The sequence below is a fragment of the Mirounga leonina genome, unplaced genomic scaffold (genome assembly GCF_011800145.1).
Source record: "Mirounga leonina isolate KUSES-001 unplaced genomic scaffold, KU_Mleo_1.0 Mir_125, whole genome shotgun sequence".
NCBI classification, from domain to species: Eukaryota; Metazoa; Chordata; class Mammalia; order Carnivora; family Phocidae; genus Mirounga; species Mirounga leonina.
In genome coordinates, this window is record NW_023270305.1 from 44,703,480 (window position 1) to 44,715,482 (window position 12,003).

At 38.2% G+C, this 12,003-nt stretch overlaps 1 protein-coding gene across 1 annotated transcript in view; it reads right to left on the reverse strand.

Annotated features, from left to right (window-relative positions):
• Positions 1 to 5,321: 5,321 nt before the first annotated feature.
• Positions 5,322 to 12,003, reverse strand: part of GMCL1 (germ cell-less 1, spermatogenesis associated) — a 38,474-nt gene continuing 31,792 nt past the window's right edge. Inside the window, exons 13-14 of the mRNA XM_035001381.1 lie at positions 10,927 to 11,014; positions 5,322 to 6,492 (exon numbers count right to left, since the gene is read on the reverse strand). Of these exons, the coding sequence (XP_034857272.1) occupies positions 6,364 to 6,492; positions 10,927 to 11,014 (217 nt within the window). The 3' untranslated portion in view covers positions 5,322 to 6,363. The remainder of the gene's footprint in view (positions 6,493 to 10,926; positions 11,015 to 12,003) is intronic.

Consider the following 12,003-nt stretch of genomic DNA (forward strand, 5'->3'; position numbering starts at 1 on the left):
CCTTCTCTATTCTCTAGCTACTGAATAAATTACCTGGTTGCCCTCAAATACTGTTTCGTTATTTGGCAAACGGTATTGAGTAGAAACAAAACAAAACAAAAACAAAACAAAAAACCCTGCCACTTTGGTAACAAGATTCTGGTGAGAACAGAGTTTTCATCTCTGCTCATCTAGCCTTCACTTTCCCGGTGGCTTCTTAATCTTCTTTGTCCACAATGGGCTTTAAAATGTGCTACCTGATATTCTCTAAAGGTCTGATAAAAGCTGTATACCCTCCACCCCAATACAGTTCTCATTTTCCCATTTTTCTTTCCAGTTCTTGCCCACAGGCATAGAATAGTTTATACCAAACCAATTCTAGACATAGAATACACAAAGTTTATGTCCACACAGGGAAGCACTCTGGTGGGTCAGGAGCCAGGAGCAAGGGGAAAGCATGGGTGAGAGCCTTTATTGTGGTTTTTGCAGGAAGGAATAGCAGAGGCAGGGTACACATAAGAGGTTTTGTTTGTTTTTTAGAGAGGGGGAGGGAGGGGAGGAACGGAGGAAGAGGGAGAGAGAGACTCTCCATGCCCAATACCCCGCCAAGCCTGATGCAGGGCTGCATCTCATGACACTGAGATCATGACCTGAGCCAAAATTGAGTTGGATGCTTAACTGACTGAGCCACCCAGACTCCCCAAGCTAAGAGATTTAAGATTGGATAGAAAAGTTTCAGTGGGCTTTGGGATGTAGTGGCTATCCTGAGTTGTTTGGTACCTGGCCCTGGGGTCATTAGGGCAGAGCAATATTGCCTTGGCTTGTTAAAGTTTGATAAAGAAGGTGATTGGAGGGTTTGGGCTTTTATTGGCTAGAAGGAGAGACATTTGCTATCTCTAGGAACAGTTAGCCCTGGGAAGGGCAGTCTCAGCAAGGCCCCAGATAACAAAAAATAAAAAACCATGATTAATACAGTTTTCACACAAACATTTATTGCACACCTATATACCAGATGATTAATCAGTGAAAAAAACACAAATCCGCTCTTGAGTAGCTTGCAGTCCAGTGAGGGATACACACAAGTAAATAGCATGCGAGTGCATTGATAGGGGAAGAATTAGATATTGTGAGGGCACAGGACAGGTCCCTAACTGGTTTTGAGGGGAAGAGTTGTCAAGAAGTTTCCAAGAGGAAATAATGTTCAAACAAAACCCCTATTAAGGAGTTAGAAATTAGCCAGGAGAAATGGGGTGACATTTGTGGGGAGAGATGGAAGAGATTTTCCAGCAGTAGAGGAGTCTGAATGTGTGAGGGCAAGAGGCATGGGAGAGGAAATACAAAGGCTGAAATAGGCTTGTAAACTATGGTAAAGAGTTATTCTAAGGCAAAGGCAATAGGGAGTTTTTGAGGGCTTTTAAAGATGGGAGGGAATCAGATTTGAGTTTATTCAGAGAACACTTAATGTGGATACTTGACTAGAGGGGGAATATAATAGGAGGCTGGTAAAATAATCTAGATTGGAAATTACAGTGGCATGTACTAGAATGGTATCAGTAGATAAAGTGGAAAGTGGCTGAATTTGAGAAATAGTTGCTAAAACAGGAAAAACGTGGTGATTTTGGATAAAGATGATGAGGGAATTAGAAGATTCAAGAATGACATCCAGGATTCCGGCTTGTTACACTGGATCATTAGATGGTAGCATCACTTGCTAATAAGATAAGGCATATATGATAAATTCAGGAGAAAGATAATGTTCAGATCTGGACATGTTAATTTGAGGTGCCACTTTGAACACTCAGGAGGATTAGCGTTCTAGTCCTCTAGATGTGTATCTGAAGCTCATTAGAGATCCAGGCTGGAACTACAGAAAAATGAATCATCAGAGGGGTGCCTAGGTGGCTCAGTTGGTTAAGCATCTGCCTTCAAGTCAGGCCTGGAATCCAGCCCCATGTTGGGCTCACTGCTCAGCGGGCAGTCTGCTTCTCCCTCTGTCCCTCCCCCTTGCTTGTGCTCGCTCTCTAATAAATAAAATCTTAAAAAAAAAAAAGGGAAATCATCAGAATATAGATAGATGTTCATTTGAAGCCGTGAGTGCATGAAATCACTTGGTGCAGGCTCAGGACAGAAAAGGGCCTGGAGACAGCCAGAGTAGGCTAAGATGAGTCACTGAAAGGAGACTAAAGGAGTGGGCAGAGAAACAGAATGAACCGGGTGAGTGTGATGTCAGAGAAGTTTAAGAGAAGGCTGCTTTTTAAGGAGGACAAAGTGGTAAGTTTTAAGTGTTACTGGAAAAGAATGAAAAAAATACATCTAACTTATAGAATTTAGCAACAAAATCTCTGTTGACTCAGACGTTTTAGTGGAGTTGAGCTGTGCATGGGTTTTGAAGTGGAGACAGAATTTGGAGAAACTGTATGAGAAGTTTAACTGATGCAGGGCAAAATACGGCAGTGGGTGAAGGTAAATGTTTGGTTTCTCAAAGATATGAGAAACTTAAGCACATTTAAATATTGGTGTGAATGAGCCAGTATAGAGAAAAAAAAAGTAAAGATAATAGAAGAGAAAGGGAAAAACCAAAGGAATAAGTTCCCTAGTGGAGATTAAATCTTATCTGGGGAAAAAAATGGTGTGTCTCCAAAAGTCTCCTTCCCCTTTAAAATGTGGGACAGAAATTGGGTTCTGCTAGGGCTTCCTTACTTACTGATCAGATTGCCTTCTCTCAGGATGTAGGTTATCCAGCACTGTATATCTTTCAGCACTGTATCTGGAAGAAAATCCTTTATATTTCTGATGAATAGTTTGAGGTACCCTCATTCCATTTTAATGGAATTCAAGTGGAGTAGGGTCAACACTTGTTGACACACTTGCTTTTAAGTTCCCTCCCCAACCAAACAATACTTTTTCAATAAAGGCAAACTGTATTTAAAGTATGTATATACCTTACATAAGAACCAACATTAACGGGGCGCCTGGGTGGCTCAGTCGGTTAACCGGCTGCCTTCGGCTCAAGTCATGATCCTGGAGTACCGGGATTGAGTCCCGCATCAGGCTCCCTGCTCAGCGGGGAGTCTGCTTCTCCCTCTGACCCTCCCTTCTCTCATGCTCTCTGTCTCATTCTCTCTCTCAAATAAATAAATAAAATCTTCAAAAAAAAAAAAAAAAAGAACCAACATTAACAATCTGTGATTGTCCGCAAATGTACTGATCTCTAGCCTTGGTTAAATTTTGTTTTACTTTGCTAGTCCTGTTTTTTAAAAATCACCAGCTTTTACAAAAGTATCCTACTTTATCATTACATGTGGGTGCATGCTGTTGAGTCAGTAATCTACCCCCCTAAATGAGATGCAGTCTGACCTCTAGTTAACAGTGATTGATGATGTTTGAGGCTTTTTTTATACCCCTGCACCGGGACCCTGGGAAAAATGTCAAACTCTCTGGCTGAGGAGGAACTGTACTGTCTTTTGTTTTTTTTTTAGGTCCATATTACTTTAAATTATGAATCAACATTATCATTACAAGTATCTGATCTAATCTACCATTGGCACCCTTGGCTCTATCATCTATTATTAACATGGGTTCATCTTTAAGGGAATATAACTTTTGACATAGTTTCAACATTAATAGTTCAATATTCTGGACCAACTGTTCAACAAAACTTTCTGCGATGGAAATATTCTATATCTGCACTGTCCAATACTGTAGCCACTAGTTACATGTGGTTACTAAGCACAATATGCCTAGTGTGACAGAGGAAGTAAATTTTAACTTTTATTTAATCTTAATTAACTTAAATTTAAATAGCTACAAGGGCTCCTGGGTGGCTCAGTTAAGCATCCGACTCTTGATCTCAGCTCAGGTCTTGATCTCAGGGTCTTGAGTTCAAGCCCTTAAAAATGGGATGAGCACTGAGTGTTGCCATCACTAAATTCTACTCCTGAAACCAGTACTACACTGTATGTTAACTAACTTGAATTTAAATAAAAATTTTTAAAAAATAGCCACAGTGACCCTTGGTAACCTCACTTTTGCACCTGATTTTGAAAATTATTCATATATAATGGTAATCCCATTGAAAGACTTAAAATGTGATAAAACGTTAGCCACTGAACACTTAATAAAAAGCTAGTGACTACCACTGTTCATTTAATTTTGCCTGTACCTTGCTAAGTTTCAAGGCAAATCCATTAAAAAAAAAAAAGGTACGTTCATATTCCTCTTTGGCATGAGACTCTAGAATATTTTCTCTTAAGGACCTCTTCTTTACTGATAACAAAGTTAACTGATACTAATAACCAAGTTATTGATAATAATTATTAATGGGTAAATATCATTTTCTAGCCTTAGAAGCTTAAAAAAAAAAGACTTGGCAATGGCTATAAGGCAAAGGCAGACAAACACAAAATCTTTCATATATAATGGTTTATATGATACTTCAGCTGACATTATTAATACTTTATGGAAAATATTCCTATTGAAAAGAATGAAAAATTGATGCTAAGGAAATAAAAACAAAAGCAGATCTCTACTATCAGTAGCTGACAATTACCAATTTCTCAGATAAGAACACAACCTACTTGTGATTGAAGAAGTAGTTATTATTTGTGGACAATGTAAGCAATTTGGCTAGGAAAGAACCAAAGGAAAGGAACCATAAATAATTCAAATTTGGTTAATTTATATAATGAAATGAAATAGTTAATTTTACGCACTAATACACTCGATCTTTCTCTTTACTCCCAATATTTCTAAAAATTCAATTAATCACATAATTCAAATTAAGGTTGTTATTTATAGTTTTTAGCAAGGAGCCTCTGATGCTAGAATAAGATAGAAAAAGAAGTATCTCATGAAAGAGATATAATTATAGCCAAATATAAAAATAAGAAAAGCAGACTTTATATAGCTCAATTATTATATTTAAAACACTTAAACTACAGTTGGGGGGGGCATTTAAAAGGTTCCTTTAAGTCAAAGAGGATGAATTTTGAAAGGAGAAAAGCAATGTATGAACCTATGGACATATTACTGGGGAAGAAAAACTATCAAATTCCAAAAGTTAAATCTAATTGGAAAAAAATCTAACTAGAAAGAAAAAAATTCTGTTTTCAACTAAGTTTTGTGTCCATTTTATATAAGAGCTTATTTATTCTTTTTCCAAATGGGTATTTATTATTTGTACAGATACATAAAAATGATTCCCAATTTTTAAAATATACTAAAAATATACATTAACCACAAAAAGCATTTACTCTGACTGGAAAGAAGATGAGCATGGCTATTTGCAAAATAGCAGTAAACATAAGAAGCAAACATATAAATCATGACAAGTGTACATCCCATTTTTGACAAAAATAAGTTCTATTTTTACATTATGCTTTATTGTAAGCTTCTGTATGAGATCCTCCGACCTTATTTACATATACTATGAAATTTCTGTTAGCATGTATAACTCAAAGGCACTCAATTCAGAGGTTATAAGGTCCTGAGCTTAAGTAGGAACTAGGATTCCCAACCAAAATTTGAACATAAATAATTCTGAAGATCAGAGAATATGAAAATGTTTAAAGTGTAATATTTGGTACATAAATAATCCATGACCTAAGAATAAAGTACAGAATGTCAAAGAAAAGACCATGTAAGGCAAAGAAATATTCTCAGGTTCAAACTGATTTTCTCCCCCATTCAAGTTCATTTGAAAGTATAAAGTTGATTTTGTTAAAAATCCTAAGACAGCTAAATTAAAAGCAAAATAAAATAGCATGAAAATGCTTATGTTAAATAAAAAGTTCCCCAGCTTAGTCTCCAAAACCACAAAAAAGTATTTAATGATTAAAAACAAGGACAGCTTGAAGGGATATCAGAGTATGAGGAGGAATCATAAAGAGCAGTTGAAAAAATTAAAGGACAGCTTCAAATGCACCAACTGAAAGAGCATTTATAATTAGCCATTCAAATTGTTCCTTTAGCGTTCTTTTAGCCAAATAAAAATAAATTTACAGATAGATAACTGACGTTCACTAACATAGGTAGGATCAAAGTTTAAATTAAAATTAAATCTATATTAGGCTGCAAAGTGAAATTTACCTACAGCGGTTGTCTTCTGATGCTTAAAAATTAAAAGCACGAGTCAACATCTTTATAACAGAAATGGTTTGACAGGTATTTTCTTGGCTTTAAAACGTTTTTTTTTTTTTTTTTTTTATGTATGCATAGAAATGTAATGAGCATAAGAATAGTCTTCTGTATTATCTGTACAGTTCATAAGGCCTTTGTCATTGTTAGTCACCTTAGATGTGAATATCAGTAGGGCCATTAAATTAAAGCTGGCCGAAAAAGTTTTCAAAGTAAGGAAGTTGCAGTTGTTTCCAACTGATGAGATCCTCAGTTTTCTGGATTTTCTGGATGACGATTATTTTCAGTTCTTTTTTCTGGTGATATATACAGGAAGTTACAGCAGATGTATAAAGGGAAGATCAGAAGCCTGCTGTCCAAGTTCATCACTACTTGTTCCTATAAAACAAATTTGGAGCTTTAATGACAAGACAAACAGAAAACCATACTGTTGAACTGAGTATACTGAAGGAGATCATATGGTGGTTAAGAGCTTGCATCTGAAGTCTCAAAGTCACCGTTCTAATCTTGAAACTCCCACCTACTAGCTGTGATGCTGGACAAGTCAATGACTTGTCAACTGCAGCTTCCTTACTGTAAAATAAATAAAAGTACTCACCTCACATGATTATAGTGAGGATTAAATGACACAATGCACATAGAGGACTCAGCAAAGCCAGCCATGTATGAAGTACTCAGTAATGGTAGTTATTTTCATTATTGAAAAATTTCTATCAACTACCTACGTATCTTATGAACAGATATAGTCAAGAAAAATATAGCAATTTGGCTTCATTTCCTGATGGCCTGTAGGTATAGCAAATAAATGGGAAGAACGTGGCAAGCCATTATTAGCACTAACAAGCATGGTTCCCACGTTCCCACTCTTGTCTATGATTTTCCACTATCTCTAATGCAAACATACTGTCTCTTGGAATATAAAATACATTATCATGTAATATCAATTTCAGGCTCAGTTACATCAGCACACATGAGAATGCCTTGAAATCTCACAGAGACAAGAGTTGATCCTATATCTGAGAGCCACAAATGTAACCATCTCTCATTCTACAGATCTCCATTTGGAACCCTGTATGAACAGCATTTGGTGAACAGAGTAAGTCTTCAGAGGAAAAGGAGCAGCACTGGAACTTCTACTTTCTGAATACTTAGATATATTCTCTGCAGTAATATACATTGGTTTTGCCTTATTTTATATATTTTGAAGAACATACTATTAAACACTATTTAAGCCTCAAGTTTTTGATTTTTTACTAAGGAAGATGCTCCTACAATGAAGAGAGACTAACATACTGGAACGTTTGAATGACTGATGTAGGCTTAACTGGACATAGCTTCTGTATTGGGGGAAAAGCAAGGTAAATTGGATAAGGAAGGTAAGGAACACACACACACACAAAGTGGAAGCAGAGAAGCCCATATATCACAGCATCAGACAGAGTGACGGCATCCTCCTAGGTTTCCATTTCTACTTCCAGACCGTTTTTCTCCATCTTCATTTACAAATCTCTGCTTCTCTGAGGTTCCCCTCCTGTTCTGTGCAGAGCTCTATTACTTCCCCACATTCTTCATCTAGGTCTAAATTCCAAGATCTATACATCTAACTCTCTAGTGGAAATCTTCACTTAGACATAAAGCAACTCCAATTCAAACCATCAGCTACTGGCTACTACCTCTTCTTTACAGGCCATCTATACTTCCACTCTTGTAGTTTGGCTTTGACTCGCCATCCCAGCTCTTGAATGTCTCACCAGGTTACTTTTTTTGCTCATCCCTCAAATACCAGTGTCCCCTAGGTTTCTGTCCTGTTAGATTCTCTACACATTTCCTGGAGGCTATCTCATCCAGTCATTATTTCTAGCCCAGGCATTGCTTGTAAACCCCAGATCCATTTATCCACCACCCAGCACACTTTCATCTCAATGCCCTCAAATTAAATATGGCTTAAACTGAATTCATCATCTTTTCACCTGCAGTTTGTCATGTTCATTTTCCTTCCTATACTTCAAATCAAAGGAATAAGTACTATAAATCAAGTTGCCCAAGTCAGAATACTAGGAACTATTTTTAAAAAAGGTTTTATTTATTTATTTGTCAGAGAAAGAGAGATAGCACAAGTAGGGGGAGTGGCAGAGGGAGAAGGAGGCTCCCCACTGAGCAAGGAGTCTAATGTGGGACTCGATCCCGGGACCCTGGGATCACGACCTGAGCCGAAGGCAGATGCTTAACCGAATGAGCCACCCAGGCAACCCTAGGAACTATCTTTAACTACTCTCTCATCTTCACACAATTAGGCACCAAATTCTACCAACTGCACTGCTTTATTTCTAGAACCCATCAACGTTTCTTCATCCCCATTGCTACCTTCCTTAAGGTTTTCATCCTTTATCTGGATTATAACAATAGCTTCTAAATCATCTTTCACCTATTACCATGTCTCTAATCCTTCTTACACATTGCTGAGATCCTTCACCGAATGCAAATCTAGTCTGCAAAGTCCTGTAAGATAGATAGGTATAAAACAGGGGCACCTGGGTGGCTCAGTCATTAAACGTCTGCCTTCAGCTCAGGTGGCGACCCCGGGGTCCTGGGATCAAGCCCTGAGTTGGGCTCCCTGCTCAGCGGGAAGCCTGCTTCTCCCTCTCCTACTCCCCCTGCTTGTGTTCACTGTCTTGCTGTCAAATAAATAAAATATTAAAAAAAAAATTTAAACTGAATCAGCTCTGGGCACCTGGGTGGCTCAGTTGGTTAAGCAACTGCCTTCGGCTCAGGTCATGATCCTGGAGTCCCGGGATCGAGTCCCGCATCGGGCTCCCTGCTCGTCGGGGAGCCTGCTTCTCCCTCTGACCCTCCCCCCTCTCATGTACTCTCTCTCTCTCTCTCATTCTCGCTCTCTCAAGTGAATAAATAAATCTTTAAAAATAAATAAATAAATAAATAAACTGAATCAGCTCTTTTAAAAAAAAAGATAGTTATAAATTATACAAAAATTGGGGGCACCTGGGTGGCACAGAACCTAGCACATGGCAGGGACTCAAATGTTTGCTGAATGAACACTCAAGGAACACTTGAAATACAACTATTATATTGGCCTGGTGTTTTTGAATCTCTGGCTGCTTTGAGCCATGACAGTATTTTTTATGAAGTTCCAGGTAGAAAGTAAAGACAGCCATTGTTCATGCAGCTCCAGAGGGTGCCAGGGGGACTAACAAAGTTCTATTGAAGGCAGATCTGAACTTTTCTTATTATGTATCTACCTTCTCAAATACTATCTACCATGTGTGAGAGAGTCTGCTCTCTGTTGCTAGAATTGCAACAAGTGGAGGATCCTCTGTCAAAATGTTGTTAAAGGAATTCTCATACAGGCTATGTGAGGTCAGAACTATGTGAGGTTACAACTATCACTCCAAGGTTCCTTGCAGTGCTAAATTCTCATGTTCTGTATGAGGCTCTTCAGTTGAAGAAAACAGCTAGCTTCTAATAATTAATGTGAACTACAGGCTCTGAACTTTTTATTAAAAAACAGTATGTCCCTTGGAATGGTGGTTAGTTTTAATAGAAGTAAACTTCCTTAGTATTTTTTTTTAAGATTATTTATTTGAGAGAGAGAGAGAGCATGCACGAGAGCGAGCGTGTGTGCCAGTGAACATGAGCAGGCGGAACAGCAGCAGGGGGGAAGGAGAAGCAGGCTCCACGCTGGGCAGGGAGCCTGATGCCGGGCTTGATCCCAGGACCCGGGACCATGACCTGAGCTGAAGGCGCTTAACTGAGTGAGCCACCCAGGTGCCCCTAAACTTCATTAACATTTTAGGACCTCTCATGTTACTTTTTGAAAATGGTTTACTTTCTTATGACATTTTGAAACTTCTGCATGCGATATATGAAGAAACAAATGGCTTTAGAGTTTGGGAACATAAGAGATGCTTGCTACTTTAGAAATCTATTGCGCTAGAGGATAATGTTCTCTTAATATTCAGGAGCTATGCAGACATACTGGATTATCTTCAAGGTGTTTGCTATTTTTTTTTAATTTTTTTTTTTAAGATTTTATTATTTTATTTTATTTTTTTAAAAGATTTTATTTATTTGAGAGAGAGAGAATGAGAGAGAGCACATGAGAGGGGGGAGGGCCAGAGGGAGAAGCAGACTCCCTGCCGAGCAGGGAGCCTGATGCGGGACTCGATCCAGGGACTCCAGGATCATGACCTGAGCCGAAGGCAGTCGCTTAACCAACTGAGCAACCCAGGCACCCAAGATTTTGTTTATTTATTTGACAGAGATAGAGAGATAGTGAGAGCAGGAACACAAGCAGGGGGAGTGGGAGAGGGAGAAGCAGGCTTCCTGCCGAGCAGGGAGCCCGACGTGGGGCTCGATCCCAGGACCGGGACCCTGCCCCCCAAATCAAATTGTTTCCTTTTTTTTGGTCTTAGTTACACTTCTAATAAAATGGGGGTAAATTATGCATATGTGAACACAGTATTTCCATTTCTATCTTCAAAAAACTTTTTTTTAAAAAGATTTTATTTATTTGACACAGGGGCGGGGGAGAGGAAGCATAAGCAGGGGGAACAGAGGGGCAGAGGGAGAAGCAGGCTCAACGCTGAGCAAGGAGCCCAATGCAGGACTTGATCCCAGGACCCTGGGATCACGACCAGAGCTGAAGGCAGCTGCTTAACCGACTGAGCCACCCAGGTGCCCTCAAAAAACTTTTAAACCAATCTTTAAATCAAATGTTAATTCTACTTAAGAATTTTCAAGAGGATTCAAAAGACAAATACTATAACCAAACAACAGAAAAGTAATCAAACATACCTGATCCTTTTCAAGTGTAAGTATTTGATAGCCAGTTGTTCTACTACATACTAGTTTTCCACTACTATCAAAAGAGGCCAAACGTAATCTGGGATTAAAAAAAAAACACAAATAAAAAAATAAACATTTTTTTTTAAGTAATCTCTATACCCAACGTGGGGCTCAAACCCACAACCCCAAGATCAAGAGTCGCATGCTCCACTAACTGAGCCAGCCAGGTGCCCCTAAACATATGATTTTTTAACCACAGATTAATTTAAACAAGCCCTCCTTCACTTTAATATTTACTTTTCTCTTCCATATTCTTTTATTTGATAAAAGATTTTAAGAAGTCTTTTCAAATTCTAAACTGAACCTCTTGGAGATATGTAAGCTTATGCTATTATACATACCTGGGATATAAAATAATTCATAAATGTCTTTTTTATTGTGGTAGAATATACATAAAATTTACTATTTTAACCACTTCTAAGTGTATAGTTCTCAGCATTAAATATATTCACACTGTTCTGCAATCATCAGTGTCATCCATCTCCAGAACTTTTTCATCTTCCCATCTGAAACTCTGTACCCAGTGAACACGAATTCCCCATTTCCCCTACCTCGGCCCTTGACAACCATCATTCTAATTTCTCTGTCTATGAACTTGTCTACTCGAGGTACCTCATATGAGCAGAATAATACAGTATCTGTTCTTTTGTGACTGGCTTATTTCACTTAACATAATGTCATCAAGGTTCATGTTGGTGCATGTGTAAGAATTTCCTTCTGTTTCAAGGCTGAATAAAATTCCATTGTAGATACGGACAATATCTACATGGACACCCATTGATGGACACTTAGGTTGCTTCCACCTTCTGGCCATTGTGAATAGTGCTGCTGTGAAAATGAATGTACCAATAATATCTGTGCCAGTCCCTCCTTATAATTCTTTTGGGTAAATACCCAGAAGGGGAATTGTTGGATCATATGGTAATTATATGTTTAATATTTTGAGGAAACGCCATTTCATTTTCCATAAAGGATATACCATTTTACATTCCCATCAGCAATACACAAAGGTCCAATTTCTCCACA